We start from the raw sequence: 23010 nt of genomic DNA, 5'->3' as shown, positions 1-23010 counted from the left end.
CTAATCAGCGGTTATTGAGATAAGTTATATTGAATTAAATTGATATTAAGTAACACATTTTTGAAGGGCAGGAAAAATTAAGTAGCAAAAATTTGTTTCTAAAAATTATTGGCATTTAATTTTATAGCAGAACCTATTATCATAGAGAAACAATAGCGTAAGATATCCCATGGTATAGGGCGTTTATGTCGCAACTTTTACTGTTATCTCAAGCCGATTACTTTCGATTATTGTCGATTTTTACTGTTTTGATCGGGTAAGAGTGTATGAACGGCACAATATGAGAGACCACCATCGTCATAAAGCTTCACGGGGAAGAACTACGTGGACTATCAGCTTGAGATAACAGTAAAAGTTGCGACATAAACGCCCTATACCATGGGATACCTACTTATGCTATTGTTTCTCTATGCTATTATCTTCCAGCAAGACTCCAAAAAATTGGAGTTCCATAATATAATGGCATAGAAAGCTTCCACACACTTGACATGAATATAGGAGTTATTAATAGATCACGGTTAGTGTACATGAACCTATTTCCGATCACTGGACTTCCAACTTCAAGAAACAGAACCTAGGAGTGAATCAAGAGGAATACGCTACTTCAGTAATAGAATATATTTCAATATAATCAACAACATTTATTATTAATTTTATACAAAAGTATGCAAAATAACAAGGGAAATAATACAGTTGATGAAGAGTTATAAACTTTGAAGGTAAATTGAATAACAACAACTAATGATAAAGTAAAATAAAAAGATTAAGGAATAACGGTTTTTTAAACCAGATTTGAAATTGATACAATCAAACTGTTCATATTCTTGTTGTTACATTAAGTAAATGATAACCAAATTTATTCGTTTTTACGAATATCGAAGAAATTCAAAACAGAACAAAACAAACTGTCGTTATTGGTGAGTCGAGCAAGTTCCAGATATTTCCTGGATGACAGATCGCGTGTGCTCTTCTCCATTCCCATGCTTGACAGGTACCTGAAATTGATATAAAAATCAAACCATCTAGATAATATTAAAATAGCAATAAAACTGTATTAAAAAAAAATGATAAATACATTTTATTTCCATTAAAATACAAATAAGCAGGCAATCACATTAATAGAATGGACATAATATTTAAAATGCAATATAAAATTTACTACAGATGTAAAGAAAATTATTTTTTCGGAAATTAACCTACTCAATGGGCAATTTATCTTTTTAACCTTTTATAATGGACAATGAATGAAATTTGAATTCAACTATGATTATTGATAATTTATCGTCAGTCATATATTGCAATATAGGAAGATTCAACACATATTCTTCCGAAACTGATTCATTCGTTATTTAGATCGTTTTCTCGACTTTAAAATTATCTCTTTACGCGCTGTACGTCAATGAATGTGTTCACCAGCGCCCTCCAAAGAAAACCGTGCATGATTTCTGGTGTGTTTTTCTAAAGCATTGTGCGCGTGAAAACATATAATTTTAGAAACGGAAATTACTGAGAAATTGCATTTATTCGAATGCTAATGAATTGATAATTATTATTAAACGAAAATCCAAATTAAATGCTGTAAATGATTCTGAAGACCTCAGCTACTGCAAATGTTGACAACAGGGTAAACAGCTACATGGGAATTCGATGAGTGCTACTATTCCCGGGCTGACAAATAGTTTTTGAATAGTAGCGCTCATCGAATTTCCATCTCACTGTTGTCAATATGCAGTAGCAGAAGTCTTCGGGGTGATTTACAGCATTTAATTTGGATTTTAGTTTAATAATACTTATATAATTATAAAGCTGATGAAACGATCTAAATTTCATAGATGGAACATTCAACACCAAACTTTGAAAAGAGAAATACTTTCAGGTTAGATTTGTTGATGTTAGACGACTTTAGTAGTTGTTATCTTTGTTTGCATTGATAAGTGCGTGGCGATACCGTTGTGTGGATGTATTTTCTTCTGTACACTGAATAAACTGATTCTTCAAACTTTCCGATACACAATCAGAATTGCAAGCATCATTATCGTAATTTTTCCATTGCAGTGGGTATAATAGAGAAAGTTATATTATTGCTACCCTATATTAAATATTTTCATACTCCTTTTCCAATTACCGTCTTTTTCAGGAGCTTCCTTTATATCCCGCCTTGACAGCTCTCTGTGGGCACTTATTTACCTTTCTTTTTCTTTTCAAGCAGCAATAACATTCAAAATATAATTCAACTAGTTATTCATTCTTATTTCTCAAGCACTATCAGTTTGAAAATAATTTTCACGTCCTATCACGTGACCATGGCACTTGCACCAGACCTCTCAACCTGCTCAATATGCATGAAGAAGGTGCTACGATCAGAAGAAGGCCTCTTATGTTCGGGAAAATGTGAACGCTGGTTTCACTCTACATGTGCAAATGTTTCCCGATTCAGAATATCGAAAATTCTCGGCTGATTGTAAAATAAGTGACTCTGTAATAGGGTTGACTGTGTTGCGATAGCTGGACACCCATATAATGCTATTATCTCTAACTTTCAAAGCCTATCTTCACAAATGGAGGCTATGCTGTCAAAGTTTAATGCGATGACAACAGTTCCTGATGACATAGTCTCTATCAAAAATGAGTTGGTTGGTACACGCGAATGATGAACTTACCAGCCTGGGGCCTCGTATCTGTCATTGTTGGAGAATTAACTAAAGACACCCAAAGATAGTACTGGTGAGGCTGCGGTTCTCAGGTCGGGAAACATGGAGTCCACCCTTGCTGAATTCTATGAACGTACTCGTCGATCTCAAAATGTCATGGTATTTAATATGGAGGAGTCCACTAGCGGCGATATCACTGTGAGTAAGCAGCATGATTTAGACCTCATATCTTAGTTGTGCTCATCCATTCTTCCATCTTTCTCACCCGTTGATACCAGGATGTTTCGTGTTGGAAAGAAGAAGCAGGGGAGACCAAGGCCTCTAAAGGTGATACTGAATTGTCATGCAGAAGCTTCATCTGTGATTGGAGAATTTAAACCGGACTTGTGTGACGCCGTATTCTCTGAAGTAAGACTGTCAAGGGATAGAACGCCACAGGAGGTCAAGTTTTTGAAGAGTTGAATATTGAACTGGAGTAGCGGAGAATCGTGGTGAGGAAGGACTGACTATTAAATACACAAACAGTGTTCCACGAATTGTAGTCAACAATAAAAAAACTTGTAATTTCCAACGGTACAAAAAAGAACTTCAACTTCTATTTCCAAAATGTGAATGGACTGCGAACTAAACTAACGTAATTTTCAGTCAATGTATTAACTTCTCATTATGACCTAATTGCATGTGTTGAAACAAATATTTCTTCTGAAATAAATATGATAGTGAACTTGGACTTGATACTTTTAATATATATAGATGTGATAGATCTGAAATTATTAGTACCAAGTTGAGTGGAGGTGGTGTACTTATAGCCGTACATAGTAGTATCTCAAGTAGATCTCTAGCTGTTCCTTCTTGTGAAAATGAATGTGTATTTGTGATATGTTCCCTGTCTACTTGTAAGATTCTCTTAGTTTGTGCCTCTATTCCTCCTAATCAGCCAGCCTCTGTATACGAAGACCTGTGTGATTCTATTCATTTTGCAATTATATGTGCTGATAACCCAGATAGTATAATATTAATGGGTGATTTTAATTTACCAAATGTGAATTGGTCAAGACTAAACTTGGTAAATGGTGCTGTTTCCAAGTGCATTGCTGATTCAGCCTTAGCACATGATCTTCAGCAGATGAATGGTGTGCAGAATATCAGAGGAATACTTCTGGATCTAGAGTTTTCATGTGTTCCAAATCTAGTTGTGAGTAAGGCACATGATTTGCTGGTTGTAGAGGATAGACACCGTCCTGCAATATGTATGAGTGTCAGTTTATCCAGGGGGACACAGCCCAGCTATGTAAAACAAATATCTGATTTTCAGAAGTGCGATTTAGCTTCCATATTTTTGGAGTTTCAGAATATAAATTACCCAATTGTAAATTTGATGATAGCTTTAGAGCTGAGGAACATTTCATTAATTTCTGTAGGTATATGAGCTTGACCATCAAGAGGTTCACACACCCATGAAAAGGGTTAATGTCTCTAGTTTCCCCAAAATCAAATGTCGGGATATTAACTGTGTTCTGCACAAAAATAGATGAAATTGATCAGAGAAGAGTTCACACTTATCAACAGGAGTTGCAGCACTTTTTGTCTCCAATCTCATAAAAGTAAGTCTGGCTGACCCTTTTCTCAAACCATTCACATGAGACCAGAAAGATTTTATATTGATCTGAACAGATTAGATCTGAACAGATTCCTCTACTCCAAGTAAATAGTTATTGTAACACCTTATAGTCAAGACACGGCATTAATCCCTCAATTTGCAAAAACCTTCATAGAGCTGAATACTACCAATTGCCTTATACTTTCTATGAGCAGTTTTCTTGGCTACAATCAATCTTCTTAATTCATTGGAGAACCACTCTTAGCCCACTGGATCACATAAGTATGATCACTGCAAAGGCTAGATCTCTCCTTGGCTTTATATTTAGGTCCACCAGGGATTTTAGATCTCCCGAGTGTCTCTTGGTTTTTTTAGGGTTCTTGTTCTTCCAGTGTTGGAATATGGCTCTATCATCTGGTCACCATACCATCTGTACCAGATTAACCTTTTGCAGAGTGTGCAGAGACGTTTCGTGAGGATGCTGGGCTGCAGGATGGGTTTTAACTATTTTAAAGTTCCTGTGGAGGAGATTGAGGGACATTTCCATCTCCTCCCTTTGGTTCTGAGGAGGAAACACAGCGACCTGGTCCTTCTTTTCAAGACTGTCAATGGATATTTGAACTGCCCTGAAATTCTGGCGAATATTGGCATCTGTGTTCCAAGAGGAACGCGCTCAAGGTCCATGTTCTGCAGACGCTCTCATACAACATCCTATGCCTATAATAGTGGGCTTTCTAGATTACTTCGCTCTGGTTGTGAGGCTGCTGCAGCTGACGTTGATTTCTTTGGGGTGTCCCTGGGCTCTTTCAGGAGAACTATGAAGAGAGCCCTGCATGTGTAATTTTGGTGTTCCCCTTCTTGTTTATGCCCCTTGTGGCTAACTTCCATGGACCTTTTCACTTTGATATTATATCGCATGTTAACTATGATTTATTTTGTATTCCTATTTTTGTCTTTCAAATTATCCACATATTTTCTATTATTGTATATTATTTATCTATATATTTTTGCTGTTATCTGTTTTTCTATGTTATTTTTATGTAAAATTGGTGCTGTACCGTTGGAAGTTGAATAAATAAATAAATAAACTGTATCTCTTGCACAGAAAAAGTTATAATAGAAAGGAATTTGAGAAAACGGAAAAAACTATTTTTGTAGGGCTTTGGGAGGTTATAACTAACAGAATATGTGTTTTAAAGGAAGAATATTCATAAGATAAAAATAGTAAAGCAATGTTTTCCGAATAATTTCGTGCAATAAACGGTGAAATAACTTGAACGGTTATGGAAATACAAGCTAAAAAAAAACAGAGAATTTTGGCAGCTACCTTGTTTTCGAGATGTTTGCCTGTTATTTCGTCTTATCACCATTTTTCTCTCATTATACTAGTACTAATGAAGAAATTAAGACATCTCCCACGGTTGTTATCCAAAATTGGCCAAGGAAGTACATTGTGCCCGGACTAAATTTATTTTCTGGGTTTCTAAGTGAAACTATTGATGAAATTATTGGGAAATCAATAAACCTTGCCCTAAGCTGGTTTAAGGTTAGTGGCAGTTGTGGAACCATAAGACATTTTTTCTAACGAAAATCCAAGATATACTTTATTGATTGCGAGACCTCATTCAATATTGAGGTAATCGCGCACCCATTAAGACTTAGAACATCGGTATTTCGTTTGAAAGTAAAGCCTAACACAATATATGAAAAATTAAAAGTAATTGAACATGGAAATTAAAATACCTAAGTGATGGTAGAATTTGTTGTTTAGAAAGCAGAACTTCAGTTATTTCTTCGGTGGCATCAGGCAGCCTTTGCAGCATATCAACTCCGAGCTGGTGGGCGGCAGGGAAGAGGTTCTCCAGGGACAGCAGAAGGCACGCCTGCAATCATTACAATAACTGACAATTACAAAACTATTATTACATTTACATTATTCAATAATGATAGATTTTACGAGTATTCTCTTATTAAGAAAATTGATAGAGGAAATATTTTAAAATTAAACTAACAGAACTTGATTAGTTACTTCTTCAATCCGTCAAAATATGACATTCAGAAAATCATCAGACAAAAGTGAAAAAATTTCAATAAGAAATATTTTCGTAAAATAAAATTATTCTCTACCTTGATTACTGTTAACTGGAGAATTGCATGATACATTTCTGTTTTTGTACATAAATTATGTACGGTAGTTGAACGCTATGCAAAGGCTAAAAACAACTTTCTACTTGTGATAATTTTCAAAGTTTTTCGATTTGTATACTATCAAGCTATCAAAATGAAAAAGTTTTCTCAAGAAAAATTTTTTCCGATCTTTACTTTTTGAGATAGTTAAAATTTTTGGGGCAGATCATTTCAAATTCTGTAAGAGATAAATCCATGACATTTCGAGGTTGAATTCTTTATGGTATTGTTGATTGAATAATTTACTAAAAATGACAAAAAAGTTTTGGTAATTTTTGGTAAATTGAATAATTTTCTCAAAGATTGATATTTTCAAAAAAAAATTGTTTTATTCAATCAACAATACCATGAAGAATAAATAAATTCTTATTGCTTTTGTTGGTGGGGAGTCCCTAGCGGGAAGGTTCCACCTCACCTGAATATATAATTTAAGCCGTCAATGTACCTTACGACTTTCATAATTCAGCCGGGACCGACAGTTTAACGTGCTCATACGATAACATGGGAGTGATCTGGTTAAAAAACTTTTGGTAATGAGGGTTTGAACCCGATAGATATTATATGAGAATTTACTTTTACCATGAAGAATAGTTCCTCAAAATTTCATGGATTTTGTCTCAGCGATTTTGTAATGATATGTTCCAAAAATTTCCTGAGAAAACTTTTTTATTTTGATAGCTTATAGTATACAAATCGAAAAGTTTGAAAAATATCACCAGTAAAAAGTTTTTCTTACCCTTTTGCACAGAATTAATCACAACCCACAATCTAAATGAAGGATGCAAGAGCTATCTAAAATAAAATATTCAAAGAGATCTTCAACACCAAGCTTATTAATTTTTTTTAGGACCCGTTTCTGGACGGGATCTTACCATCTCATCATTTTAACTTTCATCAATTTCGCACACGCGTTGAGCTAGTATGTGCATCGTTTTTCTTCAATTAGGTATTGAGAATGAAACTCTTAATTCTTCAACTGAGAATAGTTCTGTACTTCTCAAGGACCAAGATATATTAACATGCCTATAAACAGGTCTAGGAAAACCAAACTCTCAAAATTGAATTAAAATTAATAGATTACCAGGTGCTTGGAGTCGGAAACCACATGATACTGTAGAAAGTGAAGTAGTTGGAAGTAAGCTCGCTGCTGCACTAGTGACTCAATCAGAAGCACTTGCAACGAGTTGTCGATTGGAATTTGCAGATCCGTCAGCGATCGGAAGTACTCAACCAGTATGGCCACCAAACGTCGGCTCATCGGAACTGCCAAAATAAAAATTAACTATTTCGAAATAGCTATTTATGTATTAAGAGCGTAATGCGCGACTTTATCGCTCGCGCAAAACAGTTATCACGCGACGCGAAGCGTGATAATTTTGCAAGGGCGATAAAGAAGCATTACGCGCGAATTACATACAACATTTTTTCTACAACTTCTCAAACCTGTTAAATTACTTATGTCGGCGGAGTTATAATTACCGACTTTTTAGGTTAAGATCTGACCTTTTGGCGAGCTGCTTACCATCAGCTGATCAGCGAGCGTAAAGAAACTCTTCTGCGCATGCGCGAATGATAACCGAGCGTAAAGAAAATCTACTGCGGATGGTTAGCGAGCGAAAAAGTAGATTCTCCTCAGAAATAAGCTGTTTTACGAGGAGAATTGAGTATGTAAATTCTTTTTTTACGTGCAGTTGTAGAAAAATAATGTTTTTGATTGGATTCTCTTGTGAGAGTGTTTCTAGTTTCCAGATGAGTGCCGCTATTTCTATTTGCAGTCAGCTTCGGATATCTGTCAGTTACTTGTTAATAAGCAGTGTATAGTGGCACGATGTTGGTAAACTCACAATAACATTAATAAAAAATGATTAGCAGTTTAAGTTCAACTACTAGTAGTTCGGAGAACAGTAGAGCTCGCCACACTCACTAACATCACTACTCACACACGCCCCGCCTATTCACACACATACAAATTGGATTTAGAGTATGATTATAATAGGATCGTTGGAGGACGCTGAGAAATAGAAGTTTTTTACACTTTTGTGCTAGGATGCATGGTTGAAGAGAAAAAATCTGAGACTTGAATGGACTTGGAAAAAAATTATCGAATTATAAAAATGTGATGTAAGAGATAAAACCGCCTTGGAACGCTGGAAAATAAAATTATCTTACACTTTTGAGCTGGGTTGCACGGTTAAAGAGATAAAAAGCTGAAACTTGAAATTTGGGACATAATCGATTTCTAAAATTTTGAACATGTGATAAATGAAATAAGACCACCATGGAGCGCTGAAGAATAGAGGTCCTCTACACTTTTGAGCTCGGAAGCACGGCTGAAAAGATAAAAAATCTAAAACTTGGATTGGGAATTGGAAAAAAATTATAATTCCAAAAATTAAAAATTTTAAATTAAACATGTGATAAGCCTACATGAAATAATACCGCTTTGAAGCGCTGAGTTGAATGAGCTCAATTTGAACCTGATCCGATAAAGTATTGAAAAGTTAGGTTGATTTTCAGGGTAAAATTTCCAATTAAAGGGCCGCCATCTTGAAACGGTGATGAATTAAAACATTTTAAATGTATACGTTTCTGCGCCTTGTTTCAAACTACTTGTATACCAAATTTTATCCAAATCAGTCCATATCTGTGACTGTAACTGCGGTACAAACAAACAAACAGACAAACGCCCATTGACTTGAAACATAGAATTCGCTTCGCTCATTCAATGATATAATAAGAATGTTATTGGAAAAATGATGAACTGTGAGGATTTTATATGAGACTGATCACTGATAGATGAGACTGATGATATACAGAGTGCAACACGAAGGGTGTAATAGCCGAAGACCATATTAAATTCTACATGAAATTTGCAACAAAAAATGCCCAGTAAGATTGTCTTACATCGACCTTAGTTTTCGAGATAGATTTTTCGAAATTTTGAAAAACGTCAATAATAGAAAGCTATCAGTCAAAATCCAACTCTAAGGATATGGTTGAAAAGTGGAAGAAATTTCTAATAAGAAATTCTTTACTACAATAAATGGTGTGATCACATTGAATGCGTATATGTCGAATCATGCATGAGCCGAAAAACGAAATTTGAAAAGTGCCATTGGAACCCGTTGTGAGTTACATCTAGCTGCTCACACTGAACGCAACTAGCAAGTGCAAGCTTTCAGTGTGACTGTTCCTATTGCTCTTTCCACATTTTGTTTCTCTGTTGGTCATGCAAGCTTACACTTACACATATGTGCATTCAACGTGACCACACGTGATCAAACCCTTACAATTACATTTCGATTGATAGTTTTATAGTTATTGACGTTTTTTAAAAAATATCGAAAAATAGAAAACTAAGGTCGATGTAAAAAATTTTACTGGACATTTTAGTTGCAAGTTTCAAGAAGTATCTTTGGTTTTCGGCTGTTACACCTTTCGTGGGACACTCTGCATATGGCACTGTGCAATGGAAATTTACAAATAATATAATAGAAAGGATTATTTTAGTTTAATTTATTGTATTTGCTATACCTTGATTATCAGCTTCAGTTTGCTCAGTGAATTTGGAGAATAGATGAACATACATGTCGAACTGATCGACATAGTTTTCGGGCGTGACTTCGGTGAACGTGGCCAGGGAGGACACAGCTATGTCCTGCGTAGGTGATCCCATCTGCTTCATCAGCCGAACTTCCAGAACACGCCGATAGACGGCGTTCACTTGGTCGAAAAGAGAACCCAAAAGCTGCAGCGCATTGCCATTTATTGTCATGTCATCTATCACTGATTTTATCACCTGCAAAACACGTGAAATTCATGAATAATGATATCAAAATATATTTATTATGAAGAAGGCACGAACTTGAACGCCAGTAGTGATTTCTCCTTATAAAACATTAGTCTATATTACAATATTTTGAAAATGAAAAATCAAAGAAAGAAGAGTATCAATAGATTGCATATGATTTAGCCTATATTGAAAAAATGTTTGTTCATTTATAAATGAAAAAATGTACATTGTGAGTTGATTAAAATAGAGGAGTATAATACACATTAATAAAACAGGAGTAATACAGACCTTCATTATAATTTCTTTTGAATTCGAACGTAGCATTAGGAAATTAAGTAGCCAACATTTATCGGTGATTAGTTCGAGAAACGGCTCAAGTAAAACCTGAATGTGCCTGTAACAGAAAAATATCTACAATAAATTATTTTTAGAAATCCAATAGTAGACAGAATTTCAATTCCATTCCAATTTTATTACAAAGTAAATCGAAGAAAAAATTAGTTATTTTCAAATGATTTAAAGTGATATTTAGACTAGTGTCATAGGATAGTTTTCAGTTTAATAAATTGATGAATTACCTTAACAAATTGAAGACTACCTCATAAAGCTACTTCTATTTACTAGCAAAGCGGAAAGTGTCATGAACCACGTCTCTATAGCTCATTAAACTGTTCATATTTTAAAAGTAAGATTCAGATTCTCAGAGACAGCAAGATGAAAATTATTAATTTCGTGTTTCAGTAAAGAGAAAACAAAAAACTTACCATAGACAACCAAGCTTTGCATCAATAACGATATTTGGCTGAAACATGACCCAATTTGCTGAATCTATAAAAATGCTAGTCAAGGACCAAATTCCTATAAAATAAACTGATGCTTTAATTGCAGGTTTTCAACTATTCCAATTAATTTTCAATCGTGTTAATTCTTCTTTCTAGATTGATAATATTGGGTACCTTACCTAGCTTAGCTAATGTGATATTTTTTACATTATGGTACGTATCTGCTAAAACAGTTAACCGGCTCCTAAACTGTTCAACTTTTGCAAAATATAAAGGAAAATGGAAAAGCTGAAACAGGAATTTATGCGGCTTCAACTGAATGAGGAAATTTAACGGGCCAGAATGAATATTCTAATTTATTTATGAGGAAACTCTCTCAAAATATAATGATTCAACTTCTTTTATGAAAAAATGAATTCTAGTCGGTAGAGCTTCCAAAATAGTTTTCAATTAACAATTATTATCATACAAAAATATAATTTTCAGCAGGATTGTGAGCAGTCGGTAGTAAGCACTACTAGCTGACTCCTAGTAAATGCATTGGCTCTCTTTTCATTTGCTTTACAAGATTTGGTCATCATTGAAACTCGGGCAGTTCTTTATGTATAACCTCTAAGCTAATAATTTGCATATAAGAAATACCTGACTCAAGCATCATTGTCTCCCAATGATTGCATATTCCGATTTCAAAAGCACCTACATCCATCGGAGTGGATAAATGTTTGAGACAGTTGTGAAATTGATTAATAATTATTATTGTGTTGAAGGATACAGAGTTCACACTCCTGCATTGAAGAAGCTATGGTTGCTGGAAGAGTAACAGGCTGATGCAGCCATACTAAGCTGTTGTGCTCCGCCTCAAGTCCAATATCGAATATCACAGTTGACTGAAAACAAAACAAGTCGATAAAGAAATTATTCATTTACAGCAAATTTTACGCATAGATATACTGTACTTTCTTCGATTATCTCATGATAGATTACAGAAATAATCGATTACTTACTTCATTTTAAAAGCAATCAATCACTCTTAATTATTCTATGAAATTTACAAAAGTAATGAATCACACACCCATGAAAATGAAACAATATTTAAAGACTGAAAACTCTGTTGAGCTTTGATTCCAATGTTCTACATAAGCACTGTCGTTGTTTATTTATTTGCTTGAATATTTCATTTATTACATTAAAAATTTTTGTTACATAATAACAGAGAATATTCTATTCTCACGAAAGAAAGTGTATGAAATTACATTTTTTTTTTTTTTTTTTTTTTTAAGATTACGTCCTAAAGACTCCAGTCATGGAGTATAAGACAAGTCATGTTATTACATAATAATTCTAACACTAAGTAGTTCAACCTAGTTTAGGTTTGAAAGGAATTCTTGTACACTATAAAAAGCTCTATCAACTAAATATTTTTTAATTTGTTTTTTGAAAATCTTCAAATCATCTTTACTTTTCAAGATTTGAGGTAGCTTGTTATAAAATTTCCTACCAATATAATCTGGTTTTTGTTCAAATAACCTACTATTGTGACCCATTATATAATAATCTGCTCTGTTTCGCGTATTAAACTCATGAACATCTGAATTCTGGATCACACCACTCGTTTTCACATGCATTACAACTTCATATACATACAAAGATGGCACAGTTAATAGACCAAGCTTTTTAAATAAAGGCCTACAAGAGTCTAACCTATTCACTTTCTCTATACATCTGAGTGCCTTCTTTTGAATCTTAAACACCCTGTCCATATTTTGTTGAGATGAATTACCCCATACTAAAATAGCATACCTAATATGAGATAGTATAAGTCCATGGTAAGCAGTTAACATTAGTTTTTTATCATTCAGCCTAGCAAGCTGCCGCAGGACAAATACCCCAGATGATATCTTATTACATATCCTCTCAATGTAAGGATGCCATGTTAATTTCCTGTCCAATAAAATTCCCAAGAATGCTACTTTCTCTTCTTGGTCTAATTCATTTTCCTCTACAAACACATTTATTTCTCTATCCTCTACTGAATTATATTTACTTTTGAATTGTAGGAATTGACATTTCTTACTATTTATTGTTAATTGCCTTTGCTTCAAGAATTGGACAATTGACTGTACTCCAGTAAAAGCATTTATTTCTAGACTATCTAATAAATAATTGTTAAAGATAAGCGATGTGTCATCAGCAAACAACAGAGCTCTGTGATCTTTTAACTCTTTTGGTAATTGGTTCACATACAACAGAAACAGTAAGGGACCCAGAATTGAGCCTTGAGGTACTCCAGCCTGGACCTCCAGTTTTTGAGATTTAATTTTTACTATTTCATTCCCATCCACCTTGGTAAGCTCAACACACTGGTTTCTACACCTATGAGATATGATTCAAACCATTTTAGTTCTATACCATTCACACCTACAGTTTTTAGTATTTCCAATAATATTCTATGGTTCACACAATCAAAAGCTTTGGATAAATCAAGAAATATTGCGGCTGCCTTCTCACCTGAATCTATTATATCTATTAGTCTTTCAACAAGGGATACTATTGCAGTCTTAGTAGATTTCCCTTTCTGGAACCCATGCTGTTCATCACATATGAAATTAATTTCTTCCAGGTGCATCAATAGCCTATTTAAAACTACTCTTTCAAAAATTTTACTTATTACATTTAGAATACTAATGGGTCTATAATTTTCAACTCTTTCAGAATCACCGCTCTTGAAAATTGGCAAAATTTTTCCTTGTTTCAGATCATCAGGGAAAATACCCTGCTCTAGTGAAGTATTAAGGAGATGCAATAAAGGGTCCAGTAATTCATTTTCACATTCTTTTAAAATTTTGCTTGAGACCCCATCCAATCCTACTGTTTTTTTGTTATTCAAATTTTTTATTATTCTTGACAACTCATCTCTTGATAATGGATGAAATTTAAATACCTTTTCAATTGGCTCAGCATTTAATGTAGTTGTATTATAAGTATTAGTGTTCAGTGACTTTTGGAGATTATATGCAACCTGTTGATAATACTTATTGAAAAAGTTACAAATGTCTATACTATCATCCATATAATTTCCATGTTCATCGATTATCCTAGGGACATTAGTAACTGTATCTTTTTGAGCTGCTCTCCTATTTCTATTAATTACCTCCCAAACAGCAGAGTTAAAATTGGTACTAGTTGTTAATATTTCAGCTGTTTTCTTACACTTAGCTTTCCTCACTTCTTTTGCATAGTTTTTCTTTAGACATTTGTATTTGACTTCACTCGGAACATCCCTCACTAATTTAAATTCCTCATAAGCTTCCCTAACAATATTTCTTTGAGTAAGAATATCTTCAGTTATCCATTCATCTACTTTGTTTAATTTACTTTTTACTTTGACTTTTTTTATTGGACAGCATACACTAATGTGAAATCTTAGAGTATCAATGAATTGCTTATATTTGTAATTTAGGTTACAACTGTTATAAACACTACTCCAATTTTCTTGAAGCAGTTCCTGCTTCAAACAATTTATATTTCCTAGCTCATATTGCTGAATTTCTTTCACAAAAGTTTTTTTTCTGCTTGGATTCTGGCCCTGCAACTTAACATCTAAAATTTGATAGTTATGATCTGATAGATCTGAGCTACCTAACCTGACATTACAACCTTCTATATTTGTGAGGATATTATCAATAATTGTCTGTGAAGTTCGAGTTACTCTTGTATATTCGTGGACCTTAATTTCTAAATTATTCATATTAATAATATCTCTAATATCCTCTGTCATTTTATCCTGCCTGGCAAAATCGGTATTGAAATCTCCTACTACTATAACATTTGTGAAACGAGCGGTTGTAATTTCCAAAAGTGTATGGAGCAGCTCACAAATTTTTGCCAGTCTCCATTTAGTGACCTATAGATACCTAACACTGCTCCCTCAAATCGATCATCAATTTTTAACCTTAGTCCCGTCACCTCTAAATCCATCTCAACAGAAAATCTCTTAACAAAATCCAGTTCATAAGTTTGGGTATGTTTAGCATTTCTAGTGAATATACATACACCACCACTTCTATGAGCTATTCTACAAAATTCTGATCTCAGTGAATAGCCTGGAATCCTAACTTGATTTATTTCCTTTATTTTTAAGCCATGCTCTGTGAAAATAACAATGTCAGGATCCTCCTGTTTAAGAAATACTTCTAATACATAGGCTACTAATCACCTATAATACATACCTTTTACAGTTTGTCACATTTGGTGTTATGAGGTTTCGATTTCTACATTCAAAAATTGATTATGCCTTCAATCGTGAGACTGTTATTACAGTGTAATAGTTTCTGTTAGAAACTCAGTTTTCAGTTTTTGAAAGTTTAAACTATGATTAACTGTTGGTTTAACCAGAAAATTTATGGTCACTGCATAAATTACCCCATCAATAGCGATTATTGTTACATATCTCATGCCCAATGGGCCCGTTCTGTGTACATAGAATGTGGTAAATTGTCCGATTCACAATTTACCAGGTAAAAAGTTCCGCGTCACATATGAAGAATTTCGACAGATTCTGTACCAATTTCAGTTCCAAGTTCCTGCCCCACAGTCGAAGCGTGGTAAATTGTTCCAACGAGGTACAGTTCCAACTATCCGAGCTCTCATTGATCGATTGAATTTTGTAGTCTGCTTGCTTCTATGCGGCTGCGCATGCGCTGATAGCTTGTTTACCATAGCATAGCCATAGAATACATAACTAACAAAATTATGTTTGATAACTATTTGTTGAATGAATTTTTCTTTATAGAAAATTTGAGAGTAATGGAATGAAAGAAATGCACACTTTTCTAGACGGTAAGTTTGTAAAACACCCTTTCTTCATTCACGCAGCTAGTGAAAGACACATTTTGGTGTAAATCAACTTCATAAGTGCGCGCCAAAAGCTTGAACCAACGATTTTGAAATGGCGTTCCATGGGAACATTTTGTACTATTCACGTGATGGAACAATTTACGATTGTAACTGGAACAATTTACTGTCCACAGAACGCACACAATGAAAAACAAAATGAAATCAAATTGCAATTTACAAGTAAAATCTTGATTTATTCCGCCATTTCATATTTGGTTTCAACTTATGTTGTATAGACAGCCCATAATGAAGACCAAAAGGGAGAGTTTGCAGTTACAGCTACTAAATAATAAGATTATTTCAACAATAAAATAAGCAGTAAAATTTACCAGTTGTCTAGAAGCTCACCTTAGAAACTTGATAGTGGATCAGAATTAATTATCATAGATGTTGATGGCAAGTCGACCGCCATTATTCAATTCAAGAACGTGAGTCTTCTTTACAGACACAGCACTGCAATAAAAATTAACAATATATTCATAGTCACATTTCGATGTTTCACACTAGAAACATAAAAATCGCTTCACATTCCATTCAAATCCAATTTGAATTCTTGATTAATGTATTGGTGAACGGCCTTAGGAAAGTGGTGTCGAACATCACAAATTTCAGTCTGCTATCGTTGCTATTGGCCGTAGGTTCAATTCCCATCCTGTCTGGCATTTGATTTTTTTTTTTTTTTTGCCTCGCATCATAACCAACGCAAAAGTAATAAACCATGTGGGCATCATCAGAAAAAAGAATTACCAAAGTATATACAAGTTAGTATTACTATTACAATATCATATTGTATCGATAGCCTGGCTAAATCAGAGCTCAAATTGCAAATCGAACCCAAAATTATTTTTTTACTATTTTATTCATTAATAACACTGGCAGCTAACCAGTGCTCCGCAAGGGTCGAATTAAAAGCTTGACAAACTTAAAAGTTTACCTACTGAAATCTTGAAGAGTTAAAATAGACCTATGACCATTCTCGTTGAATTATTAATCTATATGCAAAATTTCAAGTTAATCAGTTGAGTAGTTCGGACGTGATGATGCGTCATTCCTGAATTGAGGCGGTATACGGAAAAGGGCACATAGAGCTATATGCCCTTTTTCCGGAGATTGCTTTATTAGAACGGCCATCTTTTTCTGCATATAACCTGAAAATCTCGAACAAAAATCTTGAAAACTGATGTTGGTACAACTGTTTATAAACAGCTATGTCAAGGAGGGATTTGGTGGTCAGTGAGACTATTGCTTCCTATGTTTATGTCCAAACCTCCATCAAAGTCAAATAAGTTCACTATCATGAACTATTTTATCATGAAGATAAAACAAAATGGTTCTTTGCTGTGCTCTGAAAACTTCAATAATGTGAATTTCAAAACATTCAAATTCTTGAATGGTCCTGTTCCTGACATTCAACCACAAGTGATGCCCTACCCCTATTATAATAAAATGATCGAAAACTTTTTTATATGTATATAACTTTTTAATTCAAGAGAAATAAAGAAATTAGCGTTGAATAACATGTGTTTTCTAGTTTATCAAACCCAAATTTGTACAGAATAAATTTTTCTTTGGAAAAAGGGTACATATAACCAAATTTTCAAACATATTGGAATAAATTAGAAATATAATCGTGAAACATTTTTAATCAACATGAGATCAATATATTGAATTTCGATTTGGTACTAACAGAATTTTTCATTCAATTATAAAATACATTGATCTATCCAAACTAAAAACTTTAATGCGATTTTCTGAAAACACAATTTTGCTCTATGTGCCCTTTTTCCGTATTCCGCCTCAATTGTTTATCCCGTACGTGCATAAGTCACTTCTTTCCTTTATTATATTAAGAATAATGACGCTATAATAGTCACCTTGTCTCTATTAGTCTTATTGTTAAGGTTTCTAGATGCTGTTGAAGGTTTCCATTTGAATCAGAAATAATTTTCGTGGAGTACACAACATGTTCTCAAGCTTTTAAATGAAAACCTTATTTATATTGGAAAAAAGTGAGTTGTTAAAAGTGAGTACTGAAGTATTTGGAATTGAAAACTGTACCTGTAGATAGTATACACAGTAACTGAAGTGGTGTTTGCAGAGGCTGATCTACCCAGCACAAGAACTCGCGGTTTTCCATATATTTGACACACAGTAACATCTCTCTCAAGCAAGCTCAATTTCGCAGGTTTCGGTATCACACTTAGCTCAACTGGAACAACAATTTAATGAAACAACATAGAGAAAGAATCGCTTTTATTTTATCAATTCAATTGTTTATGTGCCAGTTATTGAAGAGTGTATTGTAATAAATACAAATTTGAAAAGTTTTAAACATTACTGCTTGGAAGGACCACTATTCAAAAAAGTATAAAATTGTAGAGGAAACTTGAAATCATATCCAATTGGAAGAATAAGTCACCATTAAATGATAAGATCTTCAACATCTTCAAATTCAATAGAAGTTCTCAAGTCTGACTTATGTAAACTTCACAGAGATTGATTGCATAACTTGATTCCTTTCCAATTAATGAATTATTCTTTCATAAATTTTAATGTTGAGGGAATATTATAATACAGTAATTCTGGTGTTTTTGCAACAAGTGACTTCGTCAAGTGGAGTGGAGTGGAGTGGTTCCACTGTTGGTTATAGTGACTATTAGTATATAGTGACTATAGTAGGTTATAGTATATTTTCATGATGGTTAGCCTACATCATGGATTTTCTGAGAAAATAAAACTATATCTTATCTTGAGAGCTGGAGAAACTATTGTAGAAAATAAGGATGGCATATTACCAGGATTAAAAAAAACAGGATAAAATACCACAATAGATATGTCATCCACCATGAGTCGACAAAGAGTTATTACTTGACGATGTCACTTGTTGCAAAATCACCAGAATTATTATAATAATCCCTCAACATTACAATTTATGAAAGAATAATTCATTAATTGGGAAGGAATCAAGTTATGCAATTAATCTCTGTGAAGTTTACATAAGTCAGACTTGAGAACTTCTATTGAATTTGAAGATGTTGAAGATCTTATCATTTAATGGTGACTTATTCTTCCAATTGGATATGATTTCAAGTTTCCTCTACAACTTTTAACATTAATTCATCATTTCACTGGAAAAGCAAATTACAAGATAATTCTGATGAATGAGAGAAGAATAAATTTCCACTTATTCTTGCTAGTTCTATGAAGAAGTAGTTTACAAAACTGTATTATAATTTTACAACAATCTCCAAGACTAAACTTGCATTCACTTACGTAAGGTATTCAACTTATAATGTTATATTATTGTGTTGAATTTACTTGGTGATTGGAGTACGGTAATATATCATGAAATAACAATAACCATAGAGAGAGGATATGTTTGCATGCATTCCTGTATGCTTCTTTTACGGTAATACTGACTACAATTTATTACCCCCGGTCATACTCAAGACGCTAGTCTCAGGACCTTCCCTTTCCAGAGGGGAACAGACCATTCACATAAATCTTACCACATTATTACATTATAATTAAGTTGTTTTGTGTCTCAAACCTTCAATTTTTTTGAGTTTGTTGATTGTGTTTGCTTCTAGAAGGAGAGGCTGAAGAGTGGTTCCTAGAGTGCCGGATGACAGACAAAGCACTTTGTTTTCAGGACAGAAGACACTCCAGTTCACACTGAGTTGCAGCGTTTTCACCAGGCTCAACGTCATTTTATTCTCAATAGCATCCAACTAAAAAATTCAAATTTTTATGGAAATGCATTCTACAGTTTAAACTATATAAATTATTTGCATATTGGACGTTATTGATTCGAATTTAGCAGAGGAGGAGTTTAGGTGTCTCCTGTTTTTGTCTCTCAACCATTTTAATGATAATTTGAGAGTAATGGAATGAAAGAAATGCACACTTTTCTAGACGGTAAGTTTGTAAAACACCCTTTCTTCATTCACGCAGCTAGTGAAAGACACATTTTGGTGTAAATCAACTTCATAAGTGCGCGCCAAAAGCTTGAACCAACGATTTTGAAATGGCGTTCCATGGGAACATTTTGTACTATTCACGTGATGGAACAATTTACGATTGTAACTGGAACAATTTACTGTCCACAGAACGCACACAATGAAAAACAAAATGAAATCAAATTGCAATTTACAAGTAAAATTGTAATTAAATTGATATCTTGATTTATTCCGCCATTTCATATTTGGTTTCAACTTATGTTGTATAGACAGCCCATAATGAAGACCAAAAGGGAGAGTTTGCAGTTACAGCTACTAAATAATAAGATTATTTCAACAATAAAATAAGCAGTAAAATTTACCAGTTGTCTAGAAGCTCACCTTAGAAACTTGATAGTGGATCAGAATTAAATTATCATAGATGTTGATGGCAAGTCGACCGCCATTATTCAATTCAAGAACGTGAGTCTTCTTTACAGACACAGCACTGCAATAAAAATTAACAATATATTCATAGTCACATTTCGATGTTTCACACTAGAAACATAAAAATCGCTTCACATTCCATTCAAATCCAATTTGAATTCTTGATTAATGTATTGGTGAACGGCCTTAGGAAAGTGGTGTCGAACATCACAAATTTCAGTCTGCTATCGTTGCTATTGGCCGTAGGTTCAATTCCCATCCTGTCTGGCATTTGATTTTTTTTTTGCCTCGCATCATAACCAACGCAAAAGTAATAAACCATGTGGGCATCATCAGAAAAAAGAATTACCAAAGTATATACAAGTTAGTATTACTATTACAATATCATATTGTATCGATAGCCTGGCTAAATCAGAGCTCAAATTGCAAATCGAACCCAAAATTATTTTTTACTATTTTATTCATTAATAACACTGGCAGCTAACCAGTGCTCCGCAAGGGTCGAATTAAAAGCTTGACAAACTTAAAAGTTTACCTACTGAAATCTTGAAGAGTTAAAATAGACCTATGACCATTCTCGTTGAATTATTAATCTATATGCAAAATTTCAAGTTAATCAGTTGAGTAGTTCGGACGTGATGATGCGTCATTCCTGAATTGAGGCGGTATACGGAAAAGGGCACATAGAGCTATATGCCCTTTTTCCGGAGATTGCTTTATTAGAACGGCCATCTTTTTCTGCATATAACCTGAAAATCTCGAACAAAAATCTTGAAAACTGATGTTGGTACAACTGTTTATAAACAGCTATGTCAAGGAGGGATTTGGTGGTCAGTGAGACTATTGCTTCCTATGTTTATGTCCAAACCTCCATCAAAGTCAAATAAGTTCACTATCATGAACTATTTTATCATGAAGATAAAACAAAATGGTTCTTTGCTGTGCTCTGAAAACTTCAATAATGTGAATTTCAAAACATTCAAATTCTTGAATGGTCCTGTTCCTGACATTCAACCACAAGTGATGCCCTACCCCTATTATAATAAAATGATCGAAAACTTTTTTATATGTATATAACTTTTTAATTCAAGACCCTATTATAATAAAATGATCGAAAACTTTTTTATATGTATATAACTTTTTAATTCAAGAGAAATAAAGAAATTAGCGTTGAATAACATGTGTTTTCTAGTTTATCAAACCCAAATTTGTACAGAATAAATTTTTCTTTGGAAAAAGGGTACATATAACCAAATTTTCAAACATATTGGAATAAATTAGAAATATAATCATGAATCATTTTTAATCAACATGAGATCAATATATTGAATTTCGATTTGGTACTAACAGAATTTTTCATTCAATTATAAAATACATTGATCTATCCAAACTAAAAACTTAACTGCGATTTTCTGAAAAGACAATTTTGCTCTATGTGTCCTTTTTCCGTATTCCGCCTCAATTGTTTATCCCGTACGTGCTTAAGTCAGTTCTTTCCTTTATTATATTAAGAATAATGACGCTATAATAGTCACCTTGTCTCTATTAGTCTTATTGTTAAGGTTTCTAGATGCTGTTGAAGGTTTCCATTTGAATCAGAAATAATTTTCGTGGAGTACACAACATGTTCTCAAGCTTTTAAATGAAAACCTTATTTATATTGGAAAAAGGTGAGTTGTTAAAAGTGAGTACTGAAGTATTTCGAATTGAAAACTGTACCTGTAGATAGTATACACAGTAACTGAAGTGGTGTTTGCAGAGGCTGATCTACCCAGCACAAGAACTCGCGGTTTTCCATATATTTGACACACAGTAACATCTCTCTCAAGCAAGCTCAATTTCGCAGGTTTCGGTATCACACTTAGCTCAACTGGAACAACAATTTAATGAAACAACATAGAGAAAGAATCGCTTTTATTTTATCAATTCAATTGTTTATGTGCCAGTTATTGAAGAGTGTATTGTAATAAATACAAATTTGAAAAGTTTTAAACATTACTGCTTGGAAGGACCACTATTCAAAAAAGTATAAAATTGTAGAGGAAACTTGAAATCATATCCAATTGGAAGAATAAGTCACCATTAAATGATAAGATCTTCAACATCTTCAAATTCAATAGAAGTTCTCAAGTCTGACTTATGTAAACTTCACAGAGATTGATTGCATAACTTGATTCCTTTCCAATTAATGAATTATTCTTTCATAAATTTTAATGTTGAGGGAATATTATAATACAGTAATTCTGGTGTTTTTGCAACAAGTGACTTCGTCAAGTGGAGTGGAGTGGAGTGGTTCCACTGTTGGTTATAGTGACTCTATATCTTATCTTGAGAGCTGGAGAAACTATTGTAGAAAATAAGGATGGCATATTACCAGGATTAAAAAAAAACAGGATAAAATACCACAATAGATATGTCATCCACCATGAGTCGACAAAGAGTTATTACTTGACGATGTCACTTGTTGCAAAATCACCAGAATTATTATAATAATCCCTCAACATTACAATTTATGAAAGAATAATTCATTAATTGGAAAGGAATCAAGTTATGCAATTAATCTCTGTGAAGTTTACATAAGTCAGACTTGAGAACTTCTATTGAATTTGAAGATGTTGAAGATCTTATCATTTAATGGTGACTTATTCTTCCAATTGGATATGATTTCAAGTTTCCTCTACAACTTTTAACATTAATTCATCATTTCACTGGAAAA

At 33.6% G+C, this 23010-nt stretch overlaps 1 protein-coding gene across 1 annotated transcript in view; it reads right to left on the bottom strand.

Moving 5' to 3' along the window:
* Nucleotides 1-663: 663 nt before the first annotated feature.
* LOC111051972 (regulator of MON1-CCZ1 complex-like) overlaps nt 664-23010 on the bottom strand; it is a 28091-nt gene continuing 5744 nt past the window's right edge. The window contains exons 5-13 of the mRNA XM_039428444.1: nt 22014-22164; nt 20250-20355; nt 11786-11900; nt 10996-11059; nt 10520-10625; nt 9973-10237; nt 7520-7701; nt 5995-6134; nt 664-995 (exon numbers count right to left, since the gene is read on the bottom strand). Coding sequence (XP_039284378.1) covers nt 857-995; nt 5995-6134; nt 7520-7701; nt 9973-10237; nt 10520-10625; nt 10996-11059; nt 11786-11900; nt 20250-20355; nt 22014-22164 — 1268 coding nt within the window. The 3' untranslated portion in view covers nt 664-856. The remainder of the gene's footprint in view (nt 996-5994; nt 6135-7519; nt 7702-9972; nt 10238-10519; nt 10626-10995; nt 11060-11785; nt 11901-20249; nt 20356-22013; nt 22165-23010) is intronic.

The sequence above is a fragment of the Nilaparvata lugens genome, chromosome 5, assembly GCF_014356525.2.
Source record: "Nilaparvata lugens isolate BPH chromosome 5, ASM1435652v1, whole genome shotgun sequence".
Lineage (NCBI taxonomy): Eukaryota > Metazoa > Arthropoda > Insecta > Hemiptera > Delphacidae > Nilaparvata > Nilaparvata lugens.
This window is presented reverse-complemented; position numbering and strand designations above follow the sequence as displayed.